The sequence below is a fragment of the Leptosomus discolor genome, chromosome 5, assembly GCF_034619465.1.
Source record: "Leptosomus discolor isolate bLepDis1 chromosome 5, bLepDis1.hap2, whole genome shotgun sequence".
NCBI classification, from domain to species: Eukaryota; Metazoa; Chordata; class Aves; order Leptosomiformes; family Leptosomidae; genus Leptosomus; species Leptosomus discolor.
The window spans coordinates 18,508,970-18,536,785 of NC_141395.1; the positions used below are offsets into that span (position 1 = coordinate 18,508,970).

Below are 27,816 nucleotides of genomic sequence, written 5' to 3' on the forward strand. Positions count from 1 at the left end.
ATGGCAGCTGGAGAGTCCCCTCCCGTAGGAGATGTCTTCATCGACCTGCAGCAGGTGAGGTGGGAATCCAGCAGCAGTGGGGCCGTCTCTTCCCCGGGGACTGTGCTCCTGCCAGGCTGAGTACAGGACCCACGTCCTGGCAGCCTGCTGCAGTAGAAGGCACAGCCTCCGTTCGCTGGGGACAAGTCTGCATGAAGAGTGCCCCAAGGCTGCCCACACCCACTCTCCGTGCAGACAGCAAACCGTGGTCCAGGAAAGGCCAGAGGTTGCTCTGTGGGGTCCCCGTGCCTTCACATGCCCTTGGGTGGGGTAGGCAAGCAGCAGAAGGAGCTGGACAGCTTGCAATTAGGCTCTCTGCATTTAGGCTGGGCTTGGGACACCCATGCTAAGGTGAGAGGAGAAGCAGTCTCAACCACAGATACAAAGCTGCTCCCAGGACACAGCTGGGGACAGCTGGGGGATGTGAGGAGAGGCACAACCCGGCTAAAGCCGCCTTGCTCCCTCTTTCCGACCAGCACAGACAGATTTGTCACAGTTGGGCCGCCTCCTGTTTCCATGGAAACGCAGGAGTCCACAACAGCTCCGCGCTGGCATTTCGGCTATATTGACGGAAAATTTTACCAGCTGCAGCTGCTCGGGAGGCAGAAAGGACAGGAGTCACCTAGCGATGCTCTTCTTGGAGCGTCTCCACCAGCAAAAGGCAGAGAAGCACCCATAGCCTGAAACAGGAGGAAAGCAGGCAGTGAAGCCTGAAAAAAGTATACCAAGGGGAATGGGAGCCCCTAGGAGTGTGGAGGGGAGGTGGGAAGGCATGGTGGTGAGTGACCCAAGGGCAGCTTGCCAGAGCAGGGATGCTGTTTCCCAGGGGGAAATAAGGAGGATGTCTAAGAAAGGGAGGGGTTGCAGGCTGGGCAGAGGGCAGCAGTTGGATGTGAGGAGAGAGAAATTCCAGCTAAACAAAAGCTACACATCTCTTCTAGTAGGAAAGACAGGCACTGACATAGTCCCTTGATACCTGCCACTCAGGGGAGGTGTGGAGGACCACAAGATATCTCTGCAGGGCGTGGCTTGGAGGCTTGCTGATCTGTTCTGGTTCTTAGTGTTGAGTGGAGCTGCACCTCTAAGTGAGAGACTATGCCCCAGCCCTGTCGTGTGGAGCCTGCTGCTCCTCAGCCAGCCCGGCACTGCCTGCTCTGCCTGCAGGGCAGGAGGATCCAAAGGGCTGCAAGGGTCTGCAGTGTTTGATTCTTGTCTGGCGATTTCTGTGCAGGGCAGAGATCGCGCAGAGAAAGCCTCTCCTGGTGCCGAGGACGATGAGGACTTGGATAAGACTTTGTCAATCGAGAGATTTGGGGACCTGATAAGCAAGTCAGCATCAAGCAATCTGGAGAAGCAAAGACGCAGCTACAGTGAGAGAGATTTTGAATGTATGTAGGTTTGAACCATCGTACCTGCTTCCACCCTCACCGTCAACCCTATGTCAGCCCCACGTGCTCTGCAGCCTTGCGCCGGGTTCCTCCAGATCGTGTTGGCCTGCTATTCTCTTCCTCCCTTCAGAGCATTCCCAAAGTGCTACATACACCCAGCTTAGCATCAGTGCCCATGGCCTCTTCCCAGTCTGTTCCCTGTTTTCCCTGTCCCTGCAGGTGTAGCTATTGCCCAGTCCATGCAGCAGCATAGCTCAGCCCGGGGTGTTTGCTCACCTCCTCACCCAGCATTGGGGACCTCTGCAACCACACCTCCCATGTTGAAATTTCCAGTCTGAAACTATTTTTCTTCCATATGGCTGCAAAGAAACATCCAAATATGGCCAGAAGCCAGGCTGTCCTCCCCAGTCTGAAAGCAGATGGGTCCGGTCAGACATGCCTGTGTATTTCTAAATAGCAACCATGAAACTGTCAGGTTTACCTGCTCAAAGAAAGGACTGCAGAATAAAAATGGGGTGTGAATTTAAAATGCTGTAGCTATCTCACTTGAACTCCTCTGATAACTGTATTTATTCCTCTAACTGCCCTTCTGTGATAAAGGCAACCAGTCTACTCAAACTCACTTTGGCTGTAAAATGAGAGTGTGCCCACAAGAGTGGCCATAAGCTGTTGCCTGGTGTAGGTGGATCACCTTAGCTTGTAGTAACAGCAGTGAAAGGTGGGAAGGCCCCTGTCCAGCAGCCTGCTTGCGTGGCAGACAAGTAGCAATGGTTGGGAGAGTTTCCCACTCTCTGGCTCCCCACAGTCAGATACTGCTTATTTTCCAGCTTCTCTTTGGTGGGTTACAACCTCGGGAACATTGTGTTCCAAGTACATCACCAGGCTGTTTTCTGCTTGGCCACTCATTTCCAATGGCTGTTGCAAAAGTTTGCTGGTAAAAGTCTATTACTTTAGTGCACCCCAGCTGCTACTTTCTGCTTGTATCATTTCTCTACAGAGGCTCCATTCAAATAACACTTCCCACCTGAGCACACAGTCACTCATGCACATGGCTGCAAAGTGCTAATAGCTTTGCTATGGGTCAAATACCTGTCCTGTGCCTGCAGGACTTACCTGCTCAGAAGCTCTGCCTTTGTGCACAGGTGTGCGAGTTGGCTTGGAGGACATGGATGATCTGCTTGAGCATGCATGGCAGAAGCTTCTTTGAAAGTTTGACTAGAGATTTGTACTGTTTGGGGTTTTTTTTTCTTCTCAATAGGAGAGTCCTCCTTTCCTTGTCAGAATCAAGCTTGTTTTCCTTTGAGCTCCTGATGTATCCCTGTTATCTAGGACTATGTCAACCTTGTTTATCAGAAGTTTTATGCAGTTCATATTCATAAAGCTGCTTAGGTCATTAGACTTTGAAAGGTAACATACCAGCCCATGGAGGTGGATACTCTCTGGGTTTAGAAACATTTCCTGCCCTTTTCAAAACCAGGAATTCCTAATATGTAGGCTCTTCCTTCTGGGGTCCCTATGGAAATTACTTTTTCATATCTTTTATATCAAGTTCACCGAGAAGTGTAATCAAACATCGAGGACACTGGTTTGGCAATAACTTTCCGTACAGGCAGGCAGTGCAAGGAAGGGAGCAGGGAATGGGGCAGGGGATGGACACACAGGAGTTGCAGGAGGACAGGGAGGAAAAAGACAGAGGCATGAAGCCCTTTGTGTTTGGGAGAGGTATGTTTTTCCTACCTCCAGGCCACCTCTGAGGAGATGTGATCAGCTGACAGGAGGGGGGCTACTCAGGGCTGAAGAGCAGTTCTCCCCTCTTCTGTGCCAGATCAACTACTTACCATCAGTGCCCTTCCCTGCAGCCCAAGGCTTCAGTTTCCTTCTGATCCAAAATGTAAATGTTTCTGTCTTGGGCTGATATGAACAAGCCAGAAGGGAAAGGTGGGCTATGTTCTCACCAGCAGCTTTGTGCTGCAGAAGGAGCAAAGTGTGTCCAGTTGGGGCCTTCCTTGCTTCTTCTTACATTAGAGATTCATGCCTGACCTATCCGTGGCATGCAGAGCACTGCTACGGGAGTACAGCAGCAGGACAGGAGGGTCTTTCTGCCAAAACCTGGGGGTGAAATAGGATACATCTAGTTAAGTCAAAGAAAAGAACGCTTTGGAGGAAGAAGTTTTTATAAAAAGCCCAAACTCTTTCCAGTTTGCAGATGTCTGACCATTGCCAGTCTCCTCTAATGTTGCCACAAGCCTCTCCTGCTGAACCAGGGGTGTGTGTGAAGAAATATCCCTGCTGTTCCCAAGGGGGGAAACAAGGGAGAAAAGACTTGAGAAACCAAAGGAAAGGAAACATGACAGCAGAACAATGAACCTGCCTGGCTCTCCCAGGGAGAAGGTTACAGCTTCCATTGAAAATGTCCTTTGAAGGTAGTTTTCACTATAAACAGATTTTGCTGCCATGTCACAGGAAAGCTGGGAAGGAACCAAGTCAAAACAGACTGGAAACAATTCCTCAGGAAGAACTGCTGAGCAAAGCCCCCTTGCGAAGTGGCTGGTGCCCCCATGATTTCAGCTACTCCGGGTGCAGCCCCAGGATCTGTGCATCCTGCAGACTGTCTATGAGAGGCTTTGTGCCTGCAGATAGCCCTGGCAGAAATTGCTTTCCTCTCTCTGGCAGGGAGATGCTGAACTTACCCTGTTCACTGCCTGGTGCATTATCGTTGGTTTTGAGTGAAGGCTCAGAAATGCCATTAATTTCTTCGTCCTCTGTAATTCCCACGACACCCAGGTCAAGCCTGTATGAATTTCTCTTTGTAGATTAGTTTGAAGAAAAGTCCTTCTGCCCTGTTTTTTACCCTGGTTTTAAAAAGACAGCCTCCTAATTGAACCTGCATTTCAGAGGCTGGTAGACCCAAGCCCTCACAGTACCTGGGATGTGGACTTAGGTTGCGTCTGCACTAAAAGGCTTGGTCTGTGGTTCCTGTGGGTATGCAGGAGGGACTTTCTGTCAAAGCCTGGAGGGTAAATAAGGTGCATCTATTTAACTCAAAGAGCACTAGGCAGTAAAGAAATCATAGAATCATTTAGGTTGGAAAAGACCTTTTAAGATCATCGAGTCCAGCCGTAAACCTAACACTAAGTCCACCACTAAGCCATGTCCTTAACAACTAAGCCATGTCCTTAGAATGTTTGTAAGGGCCCAAATCATGCTTGTTTGAGAATGTGAGAAATGTTTCCCCATGTTTAGGAAAAGGCTGGTGCCTCTAGCAGGTCACTGCAGCTCTGTGTAGCTGTATGAATGGCTTTTGGCAACACTGGGAGAGGCATCCTGCCTTCCCCAGGGCAGTGGAGCTGGGTTGGTTTGGCACTGCATGAGGGCTGCCTCCTCAACCACCCCAGGCTGGACACAGCCTGTCACATCACTGAAAGAGCATTGCTATGTCCCTGTGGGCTGGTGGCTCTCCTTACCCTTCCTGGCCCTTGATCTCCAGACCATGCTGTTTCCTGGAGGGGCGCCTGGCAGGTTCCTCCCAGCCTTTTCCTGCCCCTGACTCTCTTTTTCTCTCTCAGTCCACCGCCAAACCTCGCACCATATCCATCATCCCCTTTCCACTCACCTCCCTTCTGCCCTCAAGTTCCAAAAGAGGCCTCCCCGCACCAGCAGGAGGAAAAAAAGGAGGAGGAAAAAGAAGAAAACCTCGGTACCCCCCTCGGAGGTCACCCCCACCATCCAGGAGGAGGACGAGGAGGGGGGAGAAGAGGAGGAAGAAGAGGAAGAAGAAGAAGAGGAAGAAGGAGAATCTGAGGCAGAGGAGGCTCAGGAGAAAGAGATCTCTGCAGAGTCTGAGGGCGAAGCTCGTGGGAAGGACACATCCCCTAAGCTGGAGCCCCCAGGCAAACCAAAGGCAAGGCTAGGGCACCCCTACCTGGATGGGGCTCAGAGGCTGGGCGGAGGGAGGGTGCCAGGATGCATGGTCAAGGGAGTGCGCTGCTCAGGGGGAAGAGGTTGTAGCTGTGCAGTATTGTGGGAAGAGTGGTTTTGTCCCTGCCTAGCAGAGATGGGCACTGGAGGACAGTGATGGATAAGCCATGGCTTGGGATGGATGCTGGGGAAGGTGTGTATGACCATTCTAGGGGTGTAAAACCCATAAGGGAAGGTGAGTGTGTCTGTTCTTAGGGTGTATAGGACACGGGGGAGCTCAATACGGCCAGTCCCGGGGTATGGGACATGTGGAGGAAGTCAGTGTGGCCCATTCTAGGAGGTGGGGATATGGGGAGGATCTGCATGCCAGGGATTGGGGTGAAGGCTGCCTGCCCTGGCTCTTGCTGTCAGGACTGTCGTCTCTGCAGTTCACCATCGGCAGCGATGAGGAGGAGTCCGGCAGCGCTCTGGCCCCCGCGCAGTTCCACGTGGAGGAGGAGTGTGGCATCCTGTCCCCTGTGCCACGCTTCGCCGACCTGCTGCAGGACAAGGGCCCTGCCTCCCTCCGCAGGTAGGCCAGCGGCGCCGAGCTGCCTGCCACTCTCCCTGGCTTGGGGTTGCTGCACAGACCCTGTCCCTGGGGGTATCCGCTGTGCCCAGCCTGAACTTACCAGCTGAGCCAGAGGGGACATGGGGCCTGGAGGAGGAGCAGCTGTGAGCAGCACAGCTGCTTTGCAGTGGGACAGTCACTCCCTGGGACTCCTGCAACCTCCTTGGGTCCATGGGATCCCCAGGGTGTGGGTTTGGGGGTGCTGGGCTGCACACCTAGAGTATCCTTCCTCCCAGCTAATGTGCTGTTGTGCTGACCTCTGGGCTGTGAAGCCCCAGGAGGCTCAGCTGAGTCAGGGGACCGTGAGGCCATTGACTCAGAGGTGGGTCTCCTTCACTGACCACAGGCTGATTCTGCTCTGCGGTGGGGAAGAAGAGGAGCAGAAGGGGCAACCTTTAGGTTTTGGGACAGGTGACTCCTGGCTCTGCTCCTTCTCAGAGTCTTCTTGGTCAGGGCTGGGCTGAGGGACCGCAGTGCCTGAGGGGCCAGTGCCCATCCTCATTCAGCTCGTTTGCTACCATCGGTCTCTTTGGTTCCTACAGCCTTCCCGGGCCTCGGGAACGTCTGTCTCGCGGGTGGGAGAAGCGCAAGCCCTGGGGCCAGGTGGCGAGCGGACAACGGGTTACCTATGACTTGAAGGAAAGGATGTGCATTGGCAGCATGACCACGCTGGAGAGTGCGGCGTACCAGCGTGTCCCCACGGATGAGGCCGAGGCCCAGATGCTGGCATCTGCTGACTTGGATGGCATGAAAAGTGAGGCTTTGTGACACTACCTACATTACTGCTGCGCATGCCCCTTGCTTCTCCCTGCTTTGCCCTCTTCCCTAGCACCTCCAGGCTTGGTCTTTAGCCTGCCACAGGACCCAATCCTCGCCTCCCTGTCCCCTAGCCCCTGCTTTTCCAGCTTTGGCGCCTCTGTCAGCTTTGCAATGTCCAAAGCACTGGTCCCCATGTTTGCAGCACCTCCACTCACACCCACCCCACAGATGCTTGCTGCTCCACCCACCCCACTGCCCTCTCCGGTTCAGGGCTCCCTGCATTTCCCTGAGACCCAGCTCTCTCCTTTCCTGACACACTTTCCCAGCCATCAGCCCTCTGTGCGACACGCCAGCTCTGGCATCGCAGAAAACCTGAGGTGAGGAGCCTCCTCTCTCCTCTGCTCTCCTGGCGGAGAGGCAGCTGCCCCCTCCGGAGCGCCTCGGAGGGGGACTGCCCCTGTGCGCGACGAGAGGGCAGAGACGTCATGGAAATGCACGCTCCGGGCCTGAGGACATGGAGAATTCAATAGGTTACTCTGCAGGCTGGAGAGGGAGGGAGACACCAGAGGGGAGCGAGGAAGAGAAGCGGTGCCGCACGCACAAGCCTGGCTGTCCCTGGGCCACAGGCGCTGCGTCCCTGGGCGTCTGGCACGAGACCCCGCGGCAAAGCAAGGACCCCACTCCTGAGGAGCTGGTGGGGCAGCCCCTCACAGAAGCATCCCTGCGTGGAGCCAGCCTTCCTGGGACCTCATCAGTTCCCAGGGGCTGCTGCAGCCAGCACCTTCATGCCCTGAGAGGTGGGGAGCGAGGGACCGGGGCTGGCCCTGGGGCTGCAGTGAAGCCCTCCCAGGGGGGCAGCTTGCTTTCCACACGTCAGCCTGGCTACCCCGGCCCCTCCTCTGAAGACAAGTGGCTCATGGCACCTGACCCCTGACCTTCACAAGGACAAAATGACAACCCTTCAAGAGAGAGAGGAGGCAGCGAAGGAATCGGAAGGGGGCAGCAGCCCGGAGGTAGCGATAAGCACCTGTATTCGCAACTCACTCGGCTATGAAGACTTTGATGAATTTGCCTTCAATTTTGAAGACTATGATTTATGGGAGGCCATCAGAAACCATCTGGGCTACCCAGGCGGGGACCCTACCTGTAAGTACCGGAGCAGTGACCCCACAGTTGCAGGTGTAGATCAGAGCCCCCAGCTAAAGTGCGTATCCCCCACCCTGTGTTTGCTGTCTGCACCTTCTCCGCGTCAGGTTGGTCTCGTGGTTTAGAGAAGATACAGTCTGCCCCACTGTGTGCCTGGGGACACCAGAAAAGCTACCTGGTGCCTGTGCGTCTGTCTAAGGTCTTTGTACAGATTTGTGTCCTAGTGCTGAGGTGCTTCCTTGTGTGTGTCTTGCTTGAGCAGCTCTGGAGGCAGCTGCATCTTGCTGTTTGTGCTTATCAGGATGTGGCCTGTGCTGTGGCCAGAGAAAAAACAGCTGCTTGAAGGTGTGTATAAGAGACATTTCCCCTTCCATCTGCGGCACAAGGTGACAGTGTGCTGCTGCTCTATTTGCTGGAATTCAAGCCGAGCTGCAGATCCAACAGCAGAGGTGGGTATCAGGTTCTCAGCTCTGCACCGTAGCCTAATGCCCAGAGGAAAAAATAACCTAGTCCCTGTGTCTGCAGGCTTCAGCGTGGCTGTGAAACTAGCTAATAGCAGGCTGGCTGGGGTGCCTGGAAGGGGGAAAAGAGGAAGGAAGTGAGAGTGAGAAAAGCAGGGAAGGAGAGAACAGGAATCCTGAGAGCGAAGAACGTCTTTCTGTTCTCCGCATCTGTTTCCGTACCCGTGCATCCCTTGTGGAGAGCTGGATCTGTGACCCATCCTGGGGACTGTGCAGAGACCACAGCCTCTCTCCCGCCTCGCACAGGCAGTCCTTCCTCAGCTGATGGTGGTAACTCACAGTTAAAAGATGGCTTTGTGTGTCACTGTTCATAGCCATAGCTCTGTGGCGGTTGCCCAGATGTCCTCATCCAGATCCTGTGTTAATTTTTCAAGAGATTTTAGGAGGGCACATGGGAGGTTGATGTGGTCCCAGGACTAGTCCACTTACTGGCTTTGCACGCAGGACTGGGGAGGCAGAGCGCTTGCAACAGGGACTCAGGATGCCTTGGTTCAGCTTCTGGTTATGCCACAGCCTCTCTGTGGGATCTCAGGCAAAACACTTAACTTCCCCTGCCTCCCAGTGCCAGCATCATCTTCTAGCTGGCCCGTCTTTACAAGCTTTTGGGGAAGAAATGTCTGCCTATGTGCTTCTGCAGGGACCAGCAAGTGGGGATTTGCTTCTGGCTGCGTCTGCTACTTGCTACTGTAAATTGATAGGCAGTATAACAGCAGCAAAATTCAAAATAGAAACCTGGAGCAAATTAGCTCCATCAGCTGTCCTGAGCTGAGCAAACTATATTAAAAATGTGAGAAATTGCCCCAAGTTCACTGGCAAAGGATGGCTATTCTTGGGAAGGTAGAAGGGTCAGATTGCTTCTGCAAGGTGTGATATGCATCACTTATAAAGTGGGGAAATTTGGCTTGCTAGCAGTTAACATGTTCATTGATTGCTGCAGCTAATACTGCAGGTACTTGAAACAGGATGTGCTGTACAGTCAACTCTTAATTATTTCTGCACCCTGAATCCACACTGTGGATTAATCTCCTGCAGAGATGTGGCAGAGGCAGAGATGACAGAGACACCAGAGTCAGTTCTGTGCAGAGCCAGCTCACATCCAGCCAGTGCCACTTGCCCAGCTATTCACTCCACGGCAGTACTTTTTCTAGGACCAACTAAGATACAGGAGGAATTTAATAGCTTTTGAGTAGAGTCCTTGTCGAACCTGAGCTGGTCTCCTTGCACTTTTAGTGTTCAGAGTGAGGGGAGTGCTGTGCAGGGACACCTGGAGGGCGGCAGGGATGAGCTGGGGTCCAGCTGTCCCTATCACATTAAACTCAGCATCAGCCAGGAGAGACTTGGGCTCTGCGCAGGTCAGGGCAGTAGCTTTTTCTGGAAACCAGCACACGGTTGTGACTTACTCTATGTTGATTAGCATTTTGTTTAGTCTAATTTTAAATAATCCAAGAGATAGGGTTTCAGACTCTTTTCTTGCTATAACTCAACTGTTGGGGTACATGGGAAGTGTGCATCATCCCTGTGATGCTGGGCTAGCAAGTTGCTCTCTGGTACTGACACAAATATTCTGATGCCTCTTTCTGGTCTTTGTGCTTTTGGATAGAGGGTGATGAAAGGAGGGAAGCGAGAGCTGACACACAAGTTGAAGGCAATCACCCACTGAGTTGAACTGCCTAGCACAGGCACTCTGGGGGAAGACTGTAACCGGTGCAAAGTCATATTTGTCATCTTCAGATTTAAGCTGATGGAAAAGGAGCTTGGTCATCCCAAGAAATCTGACTGTGGAGACCAATGTGGCAAGAAGATCTTCTGGAGGAGACTATAGGAGATGCTGTGTGGGAGGGTGACATACCAGTTTGTTGTAGTGAAGCCACCACAGGAATCATTCTCTGTCCTCAGACATTGTCACTGTCTCATGCTCTGCTCCTGGGGAGCACTGGAGAGGAGGTACAGCAAGAGCTGTCCTTGGCTGCTTCAGCTCACCCTGGGGAGTTTGGCTTCAAGCAAGGAGGGCAGAGCTTTGCCCTGGACACATCACCCTTTGGTCTCAGTCTAAGGCCCTGTCCTGAGTAAGGACTCCAGACTTAGGTGACCACTTGAGCTCGTCTTTCATTTGGGGGAAGCACCAATCTGACGGGACACAGAAACACTCTCTGTAGAGCAGCCTGGAGCGCTCAGCTGGGCTTTGCATGGGACTCCCAAAGCCAGTGGCTTCTTCTTAAATTAAGCCCATGTGTCCACTCTGCTCCTATGTGTTGTCTCCCCCAGCTGGCATCTCAGTGGCTGCAAGCACTGCCAAGGGAGAGTGGCAAAGTGGATCACTCCTTTCTTCTGTAGGGCTCTGGAGGTGTGCCTTCACCAGCTCACTCTGAGTCTGCAGCACTCGGGCTCCTGTCCCTGTCAGTGAGTGTGGGAGTCACTGGAGATGCTGGCAGGAAACTTGGCTCCTTTCATTTTATCTGTCCTCCAGCCATTTGGTGGCTGAGGCTGAACGCCTGTGTGTGCTTTCTAGGGCTGTTTCTGAAGAGCACTGCATAGAAGGTGGTCATCGCCATGGGGGCAGGCTTGCCATGCTCTGAGTGAGTGCTCTGTCTTGCTGGGCAGAGCATCCTCTGTCCCCGATCTTCCAGGGACATGGTGAGAATGAGTCCTGGGGTGCATGGGAGAATCAGAAGTTGCAGGAACTGGAGCAAAGGTGCCAGATACCAAGAACATCTGCCTGGTGGACTGTTTGTTTTATACACGAACCCACACCAAGCATGATGAAGTGGCTGCCATGCGTGCAGGAGCTGAGAAATCCATCCAAAAGTCCAAGGAAGACCCACACATGCCTGGCTCCAAGAAATGTTCGTAGCGATGGGCAGTTATTGGCTCCTATCGACATTGCAGTGGAGTAAGTGGAGCAGGGAGGAGTCCAGCTGTCAGCAGGACGTACATCAGCAGGACAGCCAATGGGGGAAAATGCCCTGAGGCTCAGTATTGATTCATTTTATATTTAATTTAGTGACCCAGATTTCCAAGGAGCAAGGCCATGGTATGCCTGGCTGGATGCTGGGTGTGCCTTTCCGTGCCAGAAATGCACAGATATTTTCCTGCAAAATCAAAGAGACTACTTGGCTTTCAAACCCAGTGCTTTTTGCTACCTCTCTTGCCCTGAGAGCTGCAGGTCTTGAAGCTAGGTGCAGAAAGGTACATGGAGGCTGAACATTCATCCCAGGTGATGGAGAGCTGCCCTTGCTCCTCCAGGAAGAAGACCTTGGCTTTGCCTTGCAAGTGAGGCCAGCAAGCCTGGATGGGCTGAAGTTGAGCAAAACCCCTGACTCTGTGATCTGCCTGGGAAAGCCTGCCCATCCTGCAGCTGGGCTCTGAGGCTTTCCCCATCCCGATGGCGCTGTCTTGCTGTCTCTGGGTAGTGTCCAGGGAAGCTGCTCTCCATGGCAGGCTGTTGCTCAAGTGCTGTTTCTCTGGCATTGCAGAAGGGGCTGGCATGGTTGTGGCCAGGTTTTTGTGGGTGCTGGCTAGCCAACAGCACTGGTAGTTTGGTGGTGGTTCTGTAACACAGCCTCAAGAGCCTCTCTGGAGGCTTCTGAAGGCTTTGATTCAGCCAGCCGAACTCTTAACGCAGACCTTTCAGAGGGCATTACAGCGGCACTGCGGATCATCTAGAAACAGCGATAGCTGGGGTTAACTGCCCAGCCCCAGTCTGCACTGTTATCCTACAGTCTCATCGCACAATTAAATAAAACAGTCATTGATATTTCTATGTGTCTCCTAGACCAGAAGCTAAATATGCTTCCCCTTCACTGCCCTTTGTGCTTGCTGAGCACGAGGCCTTCCTCCAGTGGGAGAAATGAGCCCCAGCCAGGTGCCTGCCTGGGCTATCTGGGTGCAGAGCTGTGCAGACAAGGCTTCAGGTTGCTTTTCATTGAGGGAGTGTGGGGGAGGGTTCATGCACCACTTATTCGGATACCATGAATAAAAGCTTTTGCAATGATGCTCCAGTATATGCACAGCCTGGGAGGAAGCCTTCTTCCTGAAGGAATTAGGTCGCAGACGTCTGGAAGAGCTGAAAGTAGGCAGATGGGGCAGGAAGGATCTTCAAAGGTCTGGAGGATGATGATGAGTGCTCCAGCTGCAAGGGCTTTGCTGGCGTAGGCTAATGAGAGAAGGGTGGGCTTGGATGTGTTTCCCTGCCAGACAGTGTGTTTCCACTAGACAAACTGGTGGTCTTTTTTCCCTTTCCCATGTCTTCAGGCCACCGTTTTGAAGATAACCCTGGTGTGAGGAGGCATCTGATGAAAAAACCGTCTCGGAGTCAGATCACCAGGACAAGCAAAAAATTAGCATCAACTCCATCTGTCAAGAAAAAGAAGAAGAAGAAGAAGTTGGATAGAAAGCCCCATGAGGTATCCATGTGCTGTCCTCCCACACTTGTTCAGAAGCCATAAATCAGGACTAGAAACAGACACTTTATAAAGTGATAAATGTGGTTTCAATATAATTAATTCTTTACATGACCTTGGGGGTGACATTTCAAGCTCTTATCCATTATCCTGAGGGCTGAAAATACACTTTTTTTCAATAAAAGCGGAGATTTCTCTGAAATCACAAAGCTTTGACCTTAGGAAAGGTGTTAAAAAGTCACAGAAATGGTAGTGCTGTTGTGGAAGTTGGCAGCACAGTAATGGCACCATCTGTGGTCAGTGTGGGAAATTTTGGGGGAAACCAAGAAGCAGGCAGAGGACAAAATTGTCACAGTTTCGTAGAAAGGGATGCAGCATTGCGTCATTCTCTCTCCTCTGCCCATGCCATCTGACTTGGAGCTTTCTGGTGCTCTATGTGTTGATGGAAGCTCTTGCCACACTGCCAGTGATATTTGTCGTGGATACTTCTGTTCACTAAACCTCTGGTTAACTAAGGCAGGCTTGCTCAGGCAGCGCTTTAGACCAAGTGGTACCTTGAGAACAAACGTGAGGCTTTCCATGTATTGCTGACAGAGCTGTATGCATCAGGGGAGGTCTCATGTCCTTGCTGTCATTCACACTAGGTGTTTGTGGAGCTGAATGAGCTGGTGGTGGATAAGAACCAGGAGATGCACTGGAGGGAGACGGCCCGTTGGATCAAGTTTGAGGAGGATGTGGAGGAGGACACAGCAAGGTGGGGGAAGCCTCATGTGGCTTCACTGTCCTTCCGCAGCCTGTTGGAGCTCAGGAAGACGATTGCCCATGGTGAGTCAGGAGCCGCAGGCCAGGGTTTGTGTCTTGCACTGGGACAGGTTTTGCTGGACAGCTTCTGTCACTGTTTGGCCCCTCACTGGAGACAGACCAACAGTGTCTGTGTCCAGGCTTCATGTAGAGTATATGGAGACAGACCATCCTGTGGCCTGTTTGCCAGCATTTGCATTAGCCCAAGGGTGCCTCTGTTGGTTCCTGGCTCTGCTTTGCTGCTCTCAGGCATGTGGCAGCTGCAACACCCAGCTGTGTCTGGGCCAGCAGGTCTGGGACCCATCTTTGGTGTGAAAAAGCAAGTTTGATCAGAGTGGGAGATTGAAATGAGAGGGAGATACCAGAGTTACCAGCATCTTGGAGATTTTGGGTTCTCTTGGGACATGGGTTTACGCAGGACATGGGACACCTGGACTTTGGGCATTTCTCAGCTGAAAGAATCTGTACCCCAACCAAAGCCTGGCTCCTGGTGGGACAGCTGTGTCCCCAGAGTGTGCATGTGGCGGGGAGCATTGCGCACTAGGAGTAGGGCTCTTCCCCTCCTGCTGGCAGGTGCCGTCCTCCTTGACCTGGAGCAGACCACTCTGCCTGGCATTGCTCACCTCATGGTGGAGACCATGATCATCTCTGACCAGATCAGAGCAGAAGACCGAGCCAACGTGCTGCGCGCCCTGCTGCTGAAGCATAGGTGGGTGGCATGTGGCTGAGGGCTGCCAGGGCTCAGGGGTTATCTGCGAGCCCCAGGTGGCAAAGGAGGTGGGTCCCTTCATGGCCACCACTCTCCCCCTCAGCCACCCCAACGATGAGAAAGAAGGCTTCTTCCCGAGGAACCACTCCAGCTCCAGCATGAACTCCATCGTGGGGAACCACCACCACAACCACACCACTGACACTTGCGTGCCCCTCATGGGGGAAGAACGCATAGAGATGGCCGACCCCAAGGCCAATGAGACGGAGTGCAAGGAGGTGAGGGTGACATGGGGGGTTACTGCTTCTTCTTCCGCACCGTGGGGACAACTGTTAACTGGTGGCAGCCTTTGGCGCCCACCTCTGGGCCCCTTCATGAGGGGCATTGTACTTGCAAGGGCTGAGCTCCCCTGGATCACCTGGAGTGCTGGAAATTGGGTTGCCGCATTATGATTTTGGGACCTAATTTTAGCCTCACACTGTATGCAAATGTCTGCTTGAGCGCGCGATGGCAGCAACAGCCCTGGCGCTTGCAGGGTGGCCTTTGCTGTGAGGGTGCCTTGCCTGCGAAGCAGGGTGTCAGGCATGCGGCCAAGGCAAGCCCAGCTGCAGATATGCCAGTGGGATGAAAGGCTCTGTAGGGAGACCAAACCATGGGGACTTCATCCTTACTTGTTTTTATTCTTCCCTGGCAGAAAAACCCGCATCTCCATAACTCTGAGGGCCACCGTAAATACCTGAAGCTGATGGAGAAGATCCCTGAAGATGCAGAGGCCACAGTGGTCCTCGTGGGTATGTAGAGTCCCCCAGCGCAAAAAGAGACTAGTGCAAGTCATGGTCTGGTGCCAGCTGTCGGTGCCTCCTGAGGGGTATTTGGTCATCTTGCATATGTTCCCGAAGTTCAACTGGGGAGGAAGCCTTGTATGCTCTCTCCTTTGGTGATGGCACACGTTTTGTTTGTCTGTGGTAAATGTATGGGGTACCAGAGTAGTTCTCCTAAATTAAGAAAGAGGTTGATAGACATTTCTGCTGCTGGGAGCTGGGGCCAAACTTAGAGGAGAAAGTCCTGCCAGGCTCACCAGAACATCCCATTTTGCAGCTCAGAAGTGGGTAAGTGGTACCCAAGGGACTGATGGTCAGGCACTGACTGCTGTCGGGCCTCACACTGTCCTCTGACCATCGCTGCACTCCTTCTGGCCTCTTCACAGCTCACCAGCAGCTGGGCTCTGCCCCTGGCCAGTGCTGCTTGATGGTTGTGTGTGCCAGGGAGCTTTGAGTTTATGGAAGCAGGGCTTGGCTGGTGGCAAGGTCTTGGGTATCGGCCATAGTGCTGCCAGGAGATATCTTTCTGTGCAAGAGGGATGTGAGCAGGGAACCTCGAGCATCGGTGGGCTTGGTGCCTTCTGACCACAAGAGCAGTCTTTCTCAGCACTTGGCTGGCATTAACATCTTGGCAAATGTAGGTACGCTACAAGCAAAGTAAATGTCATTGCCTATCCAGTAGATGAAAAGCTCAGGCAAAGAGGCTTGGCAGCTCAACCAAGCTGATGCTTAACCACAATGAGGTAAAATCAGCTTCATAAATGCACTGTGAATACTCAGATAACTAAACACTGGCCATTTCTGAGGTGAGGCTCTGTCTCGGGATCGCTTGGCCACTCAGATGGCCCAGATTTGCCAGTCTAACCCAGAACACAGCTTTTTGCTGGATGCAGATGGCAGAAAGATCAGTAGTAATGCCAGAGGAATAAAAGTATTCCATAAACATTTGTGTTCAGTAAGGGAAGGAAGCGGCTGGTGTGCCGGAGGATGCAGGAGTACTTCCCAATCTGTTAGGAACCAAGGAGGCTGCCAAGCATTGATGAGATGTGGACATTGTAAAACAAACTGTGCAGTTTGCACCTATGAGTCTTTAGAGAACTGGCTCATTTTCATCTGAGAAAAAAAAAGTCTAGGAATACAGAGAACATACAAGAAAAACAGGAGAAAGCTGGTATCATCAGTGCTCAAGAAGGGAAGGACAGTGATCCAGTACCTGTAGATTGCTTAACCTGACATCCTTCCTGGCCAACCTAATGGCAGAGCTAATACGGGATTCAATTAATAGAGCTAAAGGATAAGAATGTAATTATTGCGAATCAACGAGGTTTATGGGAAATAGGTCATGTCAAGCAAACCTGATTTCATTCTTTGATGAGATTAGAAGTTTTTTTGATAAAAGTAACATGTAAGAGACTTCCTTCCATAAGGCAGTGGCTTAGTGGAAAACCTTTTGATTTAAAAGTGAGTAGAGCCCATCTGTAAGAGATTAAGGGCTAACTGGGAAGCTGAAGAAAGTAGCACTGCTTGGGAATGATCAGTGAACAGGGGACTTGGAGCAGTCTTTGGCCTGAAGTTCAATGCTGTGTCAGTGGTCTGGAGGCAAGTACAGGACTGCATGGCTCGTGGGAACCCCCAAAATCCCTGTTTCCACTGTTAAAGGCAGCCCAGTACAGCTCACCCCAATGATTAACTCTGCTCAAAACTTTGCCTCCTGGTAGGTTGTGTGCAGTTCCTGGAGCAGCCAACTATGGCCTTTGTCCGACTGAATGAGGCCGTCTTCCTGGAATCTGTCTTAGAGGTCCCAATTCCTGTCAGATTCATCTTTGTGCTGCTGGGACCAAGCCAGGCCAACATGGACTACCATGAAATTGGCCGCTCGATCTCCACCCTCATGTCTGACAAGGTGAGGAGCTGACGGGTGGTGATGCTGGCACAGGCGAGGGAGCTTCAGTAGTTCCTCAAAAGTCAGTCCTGGGACGAGAGTGCTGAGAGATGTGGTGCAAAGGCCCGGGTGGGGCAGGCAGGTGTGAGAACCTGGGATTTTTAAGAACAGCCTGGCTTGGCCAAGGTAGGATGCTCCAGTAGAGGGAAGAGTAGGACAGATGCTTGGCTGGGACAGAAAGTGCTAGGTTGGGCGAAGAAAGGGGCTGTATGGAAAAGCAGGAGCAAAGGACTGCCCGAGGTTAGAGGAGTTGTGTTCAGCTGATATTTCGCAAACAGAGAGGAGGGGAGGCTGAGCAGTGCCTGTGACCATGACACCTGGCCCAGGCCACACTGGCAAAAAGACCCAGCAATGCCTGGGAACTGTCCTCAGGTGTTTGGATGAAGCTTTCTAGCTGAGTCCCATGGCTGGAACATCCATGCAGAGGAGCACACACATGCAGGAGGAGAGATGAGGAGGCAGGAAGGTTTTTCTGCCAAGCATGTGCACTGCTAGAAGTCCCCCATCTGGCTAGATGGCAGGAAAGTGAAATTCATTATCCTGGTAAGAAATTAAAGGCAAAGACAAGACAATATGAGCATCTACTGCATACACCCAGGACAGGAGAATTAAGATGTTCACAGGGTCTTGCTGGCTGGTGCCATGTAACTATAACAAACCAGCTTGTCCTGCCCCCTGAACTGGGGACTGAAAGGTCCACTCAGAGCAGGTGGGTTGTGGGCAACAAGGGCTCCCAGATGAAAGATCCCTTCCTAGGAGTTGCACAGGGCTCAGCTGAGACCATATGTTTAGCCAGAAGAGGTGAGGTGCCATATTCCAGCTTCAGTGCTGCGTTTGTGGGCTGATCTCGCTCATTTGAGCCTCTGCTCCTCTGTTGCTGGAAGAGGGGAGCCAGCTGCCGCAGCTGGCGCTGGCCGTAGCGAGGTTACACAGTGGCTGGCGCCATGAAGGCAGTACGGTATCATTTACAGTTTGAAGCTGTGGCTCCAGGGAGTCTGTGTGCTGCAGGGACCTTAGTTGTCCCCTACCTGCTTTACAGGCTGTTCACTTGTTCGTCTTCCTCCAGCCCTTTCTCTGCAGGCATGTTCCAGAGGCTATGCAGCACTTCTGCCCATTTGCCAGCACCTCCCTGTCTATCTGCAGCAGTGTTGTCCCCTCATGGTCTCCTTAGAGTCTTTCCTTGTCGTTTTGCCCTTGATGTCAGCAGAATCTCCCCTTTTCTGCCTGGTTTCCCTTGCATGGCTTTCCTCATGCTGTAGACTCCTATTTTCCCTCCTTCTCCCATGTGAAGACTCCCAAGAGTCTCTTATGCTCCCTGCTCAGGTCCTGGTTCTTGTGCTTTACCTGCGGTGCTTTAGGGCTGCCTCAAAACAAGCCCAAGACCAGACTAGGAGGACATCGGTCTGTTGCAGAATCCTAATTTTGAGCTGCAGGGACAGGGAAAGTCTTTCATCTCTGTGGTGCCTGGCTTCTGGTACATCTCTAAGCTGAACGAGAGCCCTGCAGGACCAAGCAATGGCATAAGGAGAAGGATCTTTCATGCAGCCACGGTGATCTGGTCTGAACAGAGGCACAGGCTGGCCAGGTGTAGTGTCTAGCCTAAGGAATGGGAGGCACCAGGCTAGCTGGGAAGCACAGGTCTGATTTTGATTGATGGAGAGGTCCCATAAGAGGCACCCTGTGTTTTTGCAGAGTGTGTAGCTGGCAGAGATGCTGCGGGAGCACAATCTTAGGCAAGGGCAGTGGGGCTTGGGGGAGAAAAGCAGGAGCAAGGAGGTGACTGGAAAGGATGGATAGAGAAGGGAGGAGAGACACGGGATTAGGTGAGGGGCATTGGTAGAAGAACAGGGAGGAGGGATTCAGGAGTGTGGGTCACAGAGTGGCAGTAGTGAGACAAGTAGCGAGTTGAGGGAGCAGGATGTTACTGTATGGTCACAGTACGTGTTGTGTATCCAGGCTGTAGGTGGCTGGGTGTAGTCTTGGTCTGAGCCTTCTCCCTTTCTCTTTTCTCCTGCCCTTCCCAGCACTTCCATGAGGCTGCATACATGGCAGATGACCGTCAAGACCTCCTCAACGCAATCAATGAGTTCTTGGACTGCAGTATTGTCATACCCCCATCAGAGGTGGAGGGGAAAGACTTGCTCAAATCCATTGCCACCTTCCAGAAGTTGCTGCTGAGGAAGAGAAAGGAGAGGGAGCAGAAGTCCATGAAGGAGGGGGCTGTCCAGGAAGCCAAAGGTCTCTCCACTCACATTTGGGCAAACGAGTTTGTGCCTGGTGCTCTGCGTGCCCCAGTGGGCTCTCCCCTCACAGAGCCTGGCAGAGGGGTGAGCGGGGCCTGGCGGCGGCAGTGGGGAGTGGGACACAGGGAGGCAGGACAGTGGCTGTGGGCAGCTCTGGCAAATGGGGGCAGCTGGAGGCAGTGGGATGTGCAGTTGCAGGGGGCCCACCAGGTTAGGACTGCTGGAGGAAGGTCTCTGTGGGGTATGGGGGAGAGGGACAGCCCAAGGGCGGACCTGCGTTCCCCTGCTCAAGCCCTGCCCTCCGTGCACCTCCAGAGCTGTGTGAAATGAAAGCTGAGGAAGAAGAGGAGGAAGCTGAGGACGACCCTTTGAAGCGGACCGGGATATTTTTTGGAGGTCTGGTTCGGGACATAAAGCGCAGGTACCCCAAATACCTCAGTGACATCAGAGACGCCTTGCACAGCCAGTGTCTCGCGGCCGTTCTCTTCATCTACTTTGCTGCTCTCTCTCCTGCCATCACCTTCGGGGGACTCCTAGGTAATGGGCCTGCTTTCTGGTCTGCTCTTTGCACGCTGGGACACTGGCTGTGTCTGTGTGATGCTGTGCTGGGGTGGGCTTCAGTGCTGCTCGCTCGGGGAGAGTGGCAGCGCTGCGCCTCGGCTGCTGCCTTGTCCCCTCCCTGCCGCTTGGCCTTTCCAGCCTCGGCTCCCTGGGCTCCCTCTGTGCTCCCTGCCCAGTGCAGGGGACCTCTGACTGATGGGACAGGGACCTGCCTCCTCCATCTGGAGCTGTGTCTGCAGCCTGCCCGCCTGCAGTGACGGTGCCTGTGTCCGGGCTATAACACTTACACGTTGTTCTCTTTCCCAGGAGAGAAAACTGAGGGTCTCATGGGGGTCTCCGAGCTGATAATCTCCACCTCGGTTTTAGGGATCCTCTTCTCCCTTCTCGGAGCCCAGCCGCTCCTGGTCATTGGCTTCTCAGGGCCTCTGCTGGTGTTTGAAGAAGCTTTTTACAAGGTACATGTGAGGCAGTGTCTGTGCTTGGCACCTGCTCGCTCTGCCCGTGTGCTGGAGAGGGCAGCCAGCATTTCTCAGCTCTCCAAAGGGTCTTTGGTGGTGTAAGAGTCCTTGGGTCCTGCCAGGCTGCTCTCAGCTCAGCCAGGGCTGGCCCTGGCTCTGCTGACCCTTTGCAGGCTATGCTGTAGGGACTTCTGCCTCCTGTTGCTGTATCCGGTGGGCTGACCCCCTTGAGGTGTGGTAACAGCACTCCTCTACCTGCTGACTGTGAGGGGAGCTCGTCCCCCAGCCCTGTGCTGCAGCCCATCCTGGCACAATGAGCATTTGTAACTGCATCCTAAAATACTGGTCCATGATACTTTTCTTGTTCTTGGGGCTTCCTTTGAAGACCATTTCACAATTTTTACCTCTGTCCAGGTTTCCTTGTTTGGGAAGCCAACAATATTCAGTACTGTCCATTTCGGATGTCCCACATACATTACTCCGACCTCTCAGGGTGAGCCGAAGGGTGTGTGCAAAGATATCCCGGCCAGCCAGGACAGACATGTTTCTTTCTGAAGTAGCATGACCTCTTCACTATTAAAAGCATCCCTGTGTCACTGTACCTCCAAGCAGTGGATCTAATCCTTCTTTTTTTTTTTTCTGACTCCTAGCATGTCTGGGCTTTTAAAGCATGGTTTTTCCTACAGCTAGATTTTCACCTTGGTGTGTCAAGAGTTTGGAGCTGGTGGTGCCATTGCACAGTGGAAATTTCCCTGCTCTCCTATCACCACATTTCTCACTGACTACTTTTGCTTTGCCCAGTAATTGTTTACAAAGGTGTACCCCTGCCCTGTGTGAGGGCACTGTCTGTGGTGGTACCAAGGAAGGCTGCAAAGGGAGGGATGTGGTTTGTGATGGAAGTAGTTGGATGTTGCTGTGTGTGGATGAGCAGAGGCAGCGGAGATAATTTGTTCTGTGGTGACAGCCTGGGAGCTTTTCTCCACACACACAGGGCTGTGTGTGTACACAGGGTGCTGTCTGGGATCATGCCCCAGCTGACAGAGCCTTTATGCAGCGGGACATAGCAGGCTGCTCCGGCTCTCCTTTGCAGGGAACAGGCTTGTGCTGTTGAGTGCGTGGAGCAGTGGAGAGCTCTGTTGGAGTAAGGGCACCTCCATATGGTGGGAGGGGGAGCATCATGCACGGGATGGCTTCAGCAGAGCGAAGGAGGTGCTTGTTACAAAGACTGGAGCGAGAACGACCTGATTGGTGTGAGCTGGCTAGTGTTAATGCAAAGTCTGCAACTTTACCTTTGACCCCAGCCTTGAATTCACTGTCTCTGTGCTGGATGCCCAAGCAGATGTAGATGCTTTTTTTCCAGCAGTCTTTGATCTTAATGGGAAGCAGATGCAGGAGGCAGCCTGAGGAGCCATGAGTAACTCTTTCCCCTTTCCGTTTCAGTTCTGCCAGACACAAGACATTGAGTATCTGACAGGCAGAGTGTGGATTGGTTTGTGGCTCATCGTCTTCATCTTCATTATTGTGGCAGCTGAGGGAAGCTTCTTGGTGCGCTACATCTCGCCCTTCACCCAGGAGATCTTTGCTTTCCTCATCTCCCTCATCTTTATCTACGAGACCTTCTACAAACTGTATAAGGTGAACCTTCCCCAGGGGGACGGGCTGCCGCATCTCTCAATCCCCCAGGAACCTGCTGCTTTAGCATACAGGAGGCAGGGGAACAGGGCCAGCTCAGCCACAGCTTTCCTAGGTGTTCTGCAGAGCGGTTCTTTGCTGGCCTCTCATGCCCCAGCCCAGCTGGCCCCTGTGCCACCACAGAGGCTGGCAGGACGAGCCCTAACGTCTGTTTCCCCTTCTCTTCCTGCAGGAGGCATTAAAGAGGGGCCACTTTTCTCTCCCCAGCCCTCTCCAGCTGGGTAGGTTGTGAGGCGAGGTGACAGATGCTGGGATTGTCTGCACCCACCATCTACCGCCCTCACCTCTCCACAGAGCAGGACACCTCTGCGTCCCCCTGCCCCCAGTAGTGAGAGTGCCCCCTGCCCCTCCTTGCGGTGACAGTGCCCACTGCTTCTCTCACCTGCCCAGGTGTTTGCAGAACATCCACTGCTGAAGTTCTACCCACCGAATGTGCAGAGTGGCCTGAATGCCAGTATGCTCTCTGCGGACGCAATGTCGCTGGGAATCAGGATGCAGCCCAACACTGCTCTCCTCTCCCTCATCCTCATGCTAGGCACTTTCTTCATTGCCTTCTTTATGCGCAAGTTCAAGAACAGCCGTTTCTTAGGAGGAAAGGTGAGAAGTTTGTGGGACCCAGATGTTAAGGACAAGGGACATGCCAAACAATTAATGCTTACTACAGACCTTTGTTCTCCGGAGCATTTGGACTGTCCCCCCAAAGAAACACCAGCAATCCCTTAAATACCATGCAGGAGGGATGGCAGCCTGACCTAGGCTGCAGACCAGAGGTGGCTGTTGATGATTGTGTCTGTGCTGTCCTGCTCCAGTGAGCTTTGCTGAAAAGTCCTATGGACCCTGGGAAAGCTCTTTTGGCTGGATACAAATATGTTAAACTAGAATATAGGAGGAGGAGCTTACAACTTGTACCCTTGGGATATCTCTGTGCACGCAGTGCATCTGTGTAATACCTGGAGCACCATCTGAATAGGCCAGTAGGAGCAATTAGCCAGCCGCTTAAGGGTGGCTGGAGGACTGGGTGTTATGTGGGCAGTGGGGTGCGCAGGCCCATGGGTCAAGGCTGGGTTCCCTTGCCCTGCTCATCAGCAGTGCTCAGGTTTGCAGTGGTGCTTGGCCCCATCTGGGGCTTCGCTTTGCCCCAGGCTCCCTGCAGCAGGGTGGGTGCCCGGAGCCGGCCCGATCCCTTTGCCAGCAAGGGTGTTTGTTCCGCAGGCTCGACGGATCATCGGAGACTTCGGGATCCCCATCTCCATCCTGGTCATGGTGCTGGTGGATTACACCATCACTGACACATACACGCAGGTAGGTGCCAGTGCCACCCCCAGAGTCCCTCCTGCAGCCCGGCAGTGATCCCTGCGGCACCGTGGCCTGCTCTTGTGCAACAAGGGATTTGTATTTCCTGCCTCTTTAGTCATAACAGCACAGAGCAAACAGAGATGCTCCCCTCGTCCTCACTCCCACGCTGAAGGCAAGCTCCAAGGGTCTTGTTGAGACTGAGACCAGAGCTACAGGGACTGGAGTGCCCTGGTATCCCTGTGGTATTCCAGCTGTTAGTAGGGGTGGCTTTAGGGGACCAGACACATACAGTGCAGTTAATTCCTTGTTTGTAACTCTAAAAACTTGCAGTCAGTCAACAAGACATACACTGGTTATGCACACTGGAGGGGGTGGCATATAGAGTGGTTTCAGTGATGTACTTGTCATGAGTTTAGTACTTAACATATTTATACTTGATTATAGGCTTCTAAATATTTTTATCACTTTTTCTCAAACACAATTATCTCTTTCCCAGTTTATGCACAAACTTAAATGTTATCAAACATCCATCTCACAGCTTTCCTTTTTTTCCACCTTTTTTAGTAGATATGTAGTTATATCTTTTTATTTTGTAATTTTTTCAACTAACATTGGGGAGAGAGTGAAAAGTAATTCCTGTTCAGCATGCAAGCTTTTTAATCAAGACAGCCCAAGGCTTAACAGAATCCAAATGCATTTTAATTCATTTAAATTTCAGTGAAAATCTGTTTTTATCAGACCTTAGTAAAATCATGCGCTTTGTTACATCCTTTTCATACCCTTCTACACTTCTACAATTAATATCAAAAGCATTATCATATCAGTATTAACTCAGCATATGTACAAAGGTTTCTGAGAAAAGGGTAGTTAGTTACACAGCTTAGTTCAAGTACAAGCATTCCAGGAATATTATTCATACTTATGCTGATTAACATAAATGCAAATCATAAACTCTCCCTGCAGTGCTCACGCAGGCAGATAGCAAGAACTGCTGTAGAGCAGCACAGAGCCAAGAGTTCAAATGCTGGTGAACGCAAGGTCGGGACGATGTACAGCTAGGAGGCTGTGTGGTCTCTGACGGGAGCACAAACATGATATTCCCTCTGAAGATGGTCAGAGTGAGGTCATTTCCAGAGAATGTGGCCACTTCTGGGGTCCACGCTGCAAAAACAATACTGAAAAATGTCTCAGAAAAGGCTTGGAAAGCAACCTCAGAGAAGGGCAGGCATTTCAGGATGCTTGATTTGTTCAAGCAGAGGTCAAGGAGCATTTTAACCATGGTCTGCAAGCACTGACATGGGGGTGAACTTCCTGAGGGAAGATATTTCCTTGGTCTCTTGGACAAAAACCAAGGCAGGGGGGTTGGACTAGATGATCTTCCGAGGTCCCTTCTGACCCCTAACATTCTGTGATTCTGTGAATTCCAATAGCCGAAAGGAAATGAGACAGGCCTATGTTAGGGAACATTCGAGTTTTTGCACTGAAGGGGATTATCCATGAGAAAGTCCTGCTTGGGTCAGGATGGCTGTCCCATTATCTGAGGTGTTCAGACCAGGAAGACCAGGCTAGTCCTGTGTGAGGCTGCGGGCACGTGTGTATTGATGAGTAACTGCTGGGTTTTGCGGATATACCGCCAGAAGCTGAATGTCCCCTCTGGCCTGTCGGTCACATCTCCTCACAAGCGTGGCTGGTTCATTCACCCCATGGGCAGCAGTGGGACCTTTCCGATGTGGATGATGTTTGCTTCTGCCATCCCTGCTCTCCTGGTCTTCATTCTTATCTTCATGGAGACACAGATCACTACGTGAGTACCTCCAACGCCAACCATCACTAACCCCGGGGCGGGCAAGGATGGGACTGGTGCTGGTGCCATTCATGTGGAGATGCGCCTGGGATCCCAGTGGGATGGCAAGGGCAGGATCCTGGCCGTTTCAGACTGTACTGTCTTGGGTTCTTCCACTGTCTCTTGGCTCCCCTCCAGGCATACGCTGTGGTGGAGTCCTGCCTCAGCCCAGCACAGGAGGAAACCTCTAACCTGAGGCGGACCACCCCCCGCCCCCCCCCCATCTCCTTGTTGTCCCCATGTGTGCGCTCTCCAGGGAGTGAACGTTGTCCCCAGCTGCCACGCTGTCCCTGGACACTGGGCTGGGCCTGGCACCGACCCGGGCTATTTTTCCTTCCAGGCTGATTGTGAGCAAGAAGGAGAGGAAGCTGCTGAAAGGCTCTGGCTTCCACCTGGACCTGCTGCTCATTGGCACTATGGGGGGACTTTGTGCGCTCTTCGGGCTGCCCTGGCTGACCGCAGCGACGGTGCGCTCCGTCACCCACGTCAATGCCCTGACAGTCATGAGCAAGGCCATCGCACCAGGAGAAAAGCCCAAGATTGAGGAGGTGAAGGAGCAGCGTGTGACCGGAGTGCTTATTGCTGCCCTTGTTGGTGAGCCTCTGCTTGGGTGAAGGAGTGAGGGGGGAGGTCAGGGCCGACGGCTTGAATCTCCTGGCAGTGTCCCTGCCCCATAAGCCAGCCTGTACTCTGCCCGCTCACTGCAGGACAGCCGCCACCTACACTCAGCTCTCCTCTGGAAGCCCTTGGTACCCCACCATGATCAGTCCATCCCTGCAACCCTTCCATCTAGACCCCTCTTGAGCTTCCTTTCCTGTGCACCCTGGGACCGACAGAGAGGAGGTGGGAGAGGGACGGAGGCCGAGGTGCCTTGCGGAGAGGCTGGCATGGGACCCACCGTGCCCTGAGCTCTGTCTGTGCAGGTCTGTCCATTGTGATGGGGAATATGCTGCGGCAGATCCCGCTGGCTGTGCTCTTCGGCATCTTCCTCTACATGGGGGTTACGTCCCTCACTGGCATCCAGCTCTACGAGCGGCTGCTCCTGATCTTCATGCCATCCAAGCACCACCCTGACCACATCTATGTTGTCAAGGTGAGCAAAGGCAGGCTTTGGGGAACTAGGCAGTGAGGAGCAGAGGAAGAATAGGCAGGTGAGGGGAGGATGGTGCTTTGCTCGAGTTATGCTTGGCTTGGTGACCCCCACTTGGCTGGAAGTTTGTGCCAAGAAGTAAGCGCAAGCCATGCACAGAGGTGATACAACGCTAGGATAGCATGCTGATAGGCTGCATAAAGGGGTATATTGCCAGGATGTTTATGGACAGACTCTTTATAGGGGTGATGCGCTGCTTCAGTGGGTGTAGGGAGACTAGACTGCCAGGTGGCTATGCTGCTAGGTTGCACAGAGGCTGATGTGTTACGGAGTTCTGCCTTGCTGTAGAGTACAGGCAGGTAGAGCATGCAGCAGCATTGCGTTACTGTACTATGCTACGCAGAAGGGTTATGTTTTGCCAGTTGGGTCTTCATTAATCTGTGTGGACGGATAATGTGTTCTTAGACTGGATTTGCCTCCCTAGGTGAAGACCTGGAGAATGAATCTCTTCACCTGCATTCAACTGGCCTGCATTGTGCTGCTCTGGGTGGTGAAATCTACGGTGGCATCCCTGGCCTTCCCCTTCGTCCTGATCATGACAGTGCCATTACGACGCTTCGTGCTGCCCCGCTTCTTCCATGACAGGGAGCTCAAAGCGGTAAGCCGATAACTGTCCTCAGAGTCTAGCTTGAAAAATGAGAGTGAGGTTGAGGAGATTTGACAGGCTGAAAGGCAGTGAGATCCTGGGCCGACTAAGCCTTGGCTTTCCCTGCTGTTGTCTGGGGGTCTTTGTTCAACAGCAATAGGTGGGTAGACGGCTTCCTCAGAGCTTGTAGCCCTGGAAGTGCCATGTGGGATGGATGGATGGGCACCCTAGGGCAAGGAGACAGAGGATCCTACCACCCAGAGGCCTGGAATAAGGGGTTTCTCTTCCATCCTCCCCATTTCTGGCTCATTCATCAAGAGACACTCCACTTCCCCACTGAGACAGCGGCAAGGAGAGACCAGCAGCCTGTGGCTGCTTGGCACAGGAGCACGTAACCACAGTGTCAGGGTGCCAGCAGCTCCTTGAGTGCTGGCTGCTCCTCAGCTGCTGCCAACATCCTGAGCTCCTGTTGGAGAGCAGCCTGGAGTAGCACCCAGAAGTGGGTGCTGCCAGCAGGGGAGGAGGGAGGAGGTGCTGTGCTGGACCAAAGCCCCAGTGATGGGGCACTGTCAAACAAGAACACTTATAGGAAAGGGCATCAGGCTGGGGACGTTTGGATGGGCACGTTTGGATGGGCATGAGGGGCAAAAAAAAGGAGTCTGTTGAGAGGGGAACGAGCAAGAGCTTTGCTCTTCCCAGTGCTGCCCAGCTGCCTGGCTCGCTGATCCCTCTGCGCCAGGCTTGACCCTGCGCTGGGGGCGCTGTGGCCTTCAGAGCCTGGTCTCTGCCTCTCCCCAGCTGGATTCAGAGGATGCAGAGCCAAACTTTGACGAAGACGGCCGGGACGAGTACAACGAGCTGCACATGCCTGTGTGAGCTGGGAGCTGCCTTCCCCGCTCATGGGACAGGCCGCTCGTGCCTGCTCATCCCTCC

General features: G+C 52.9%; 1 protein-coding gene across 1 annotated transcript; it reads left to right on the top strand.

The window, feature by feature from the left end:
• SLC4A3 (solute carrier family 4 member 3) lies at window positions 1-27,759 on the top strand. Its single transcript, XM_009950789.2, has 22 exons — window positions 1-54; window positions 1,271-1,427; window positions 4,994-5,328; window positions 5,774-5,916; window positions 6,498-6,709; window positions 12,633-12,784; window positions 13,426-13,606; window positions 14,156-14,291; window positions 14,395-14,569; window positions 14,986-15,082; window positions 16,831-17,015; window positions 19,079-19,292; window positions 19,613-19,834; window positions 20,165-20,313; window positions 21,757-21,951; window positions 22,399-22,605; window positions 23,221-23,310; window positions 24,942-25,108; window positions 25,488-25,741; window positions 26,071-26,240; window positions 26,722-26,895; window positions 27,682-27,759. Exons 1-22 carry the CDS (start codon window positions 1-3, stop codon window positions 27,757-27,759), a joined length of 3,747 nt encoding a protein of 1,248 aa, XP_009949091.1.
• The last annotated feature ends 57 nt before the right edge of the window (window positions 27,760-27,816 follow it).

Bases quoted from the DNA above. Each gene is read 5' to 3' on its own strand.
- SLC4A3 (XM_009950789.2), top strand. From the start codon at position 1: ATGGCAGCTGGAGAGTCCCCTCCCGTAGGAGATGTCTTCATCGACCTG. The intron at 5,917-6,497 runs GTAGGCCAGCGG...TGGTTCCTACAG, and splicing joins GGCCCTGCCTCCCTCCGCAG to CCTTCCCGGGCCTCGGGAAC. The intron at 15,083-16,830 runs GTATGTAGAGTC...GCCTCCTGGTAG, and splicing joins GGCCACAGTGGTCCTCGTGG to GTTGTGTGCAGTTCCTGGAG.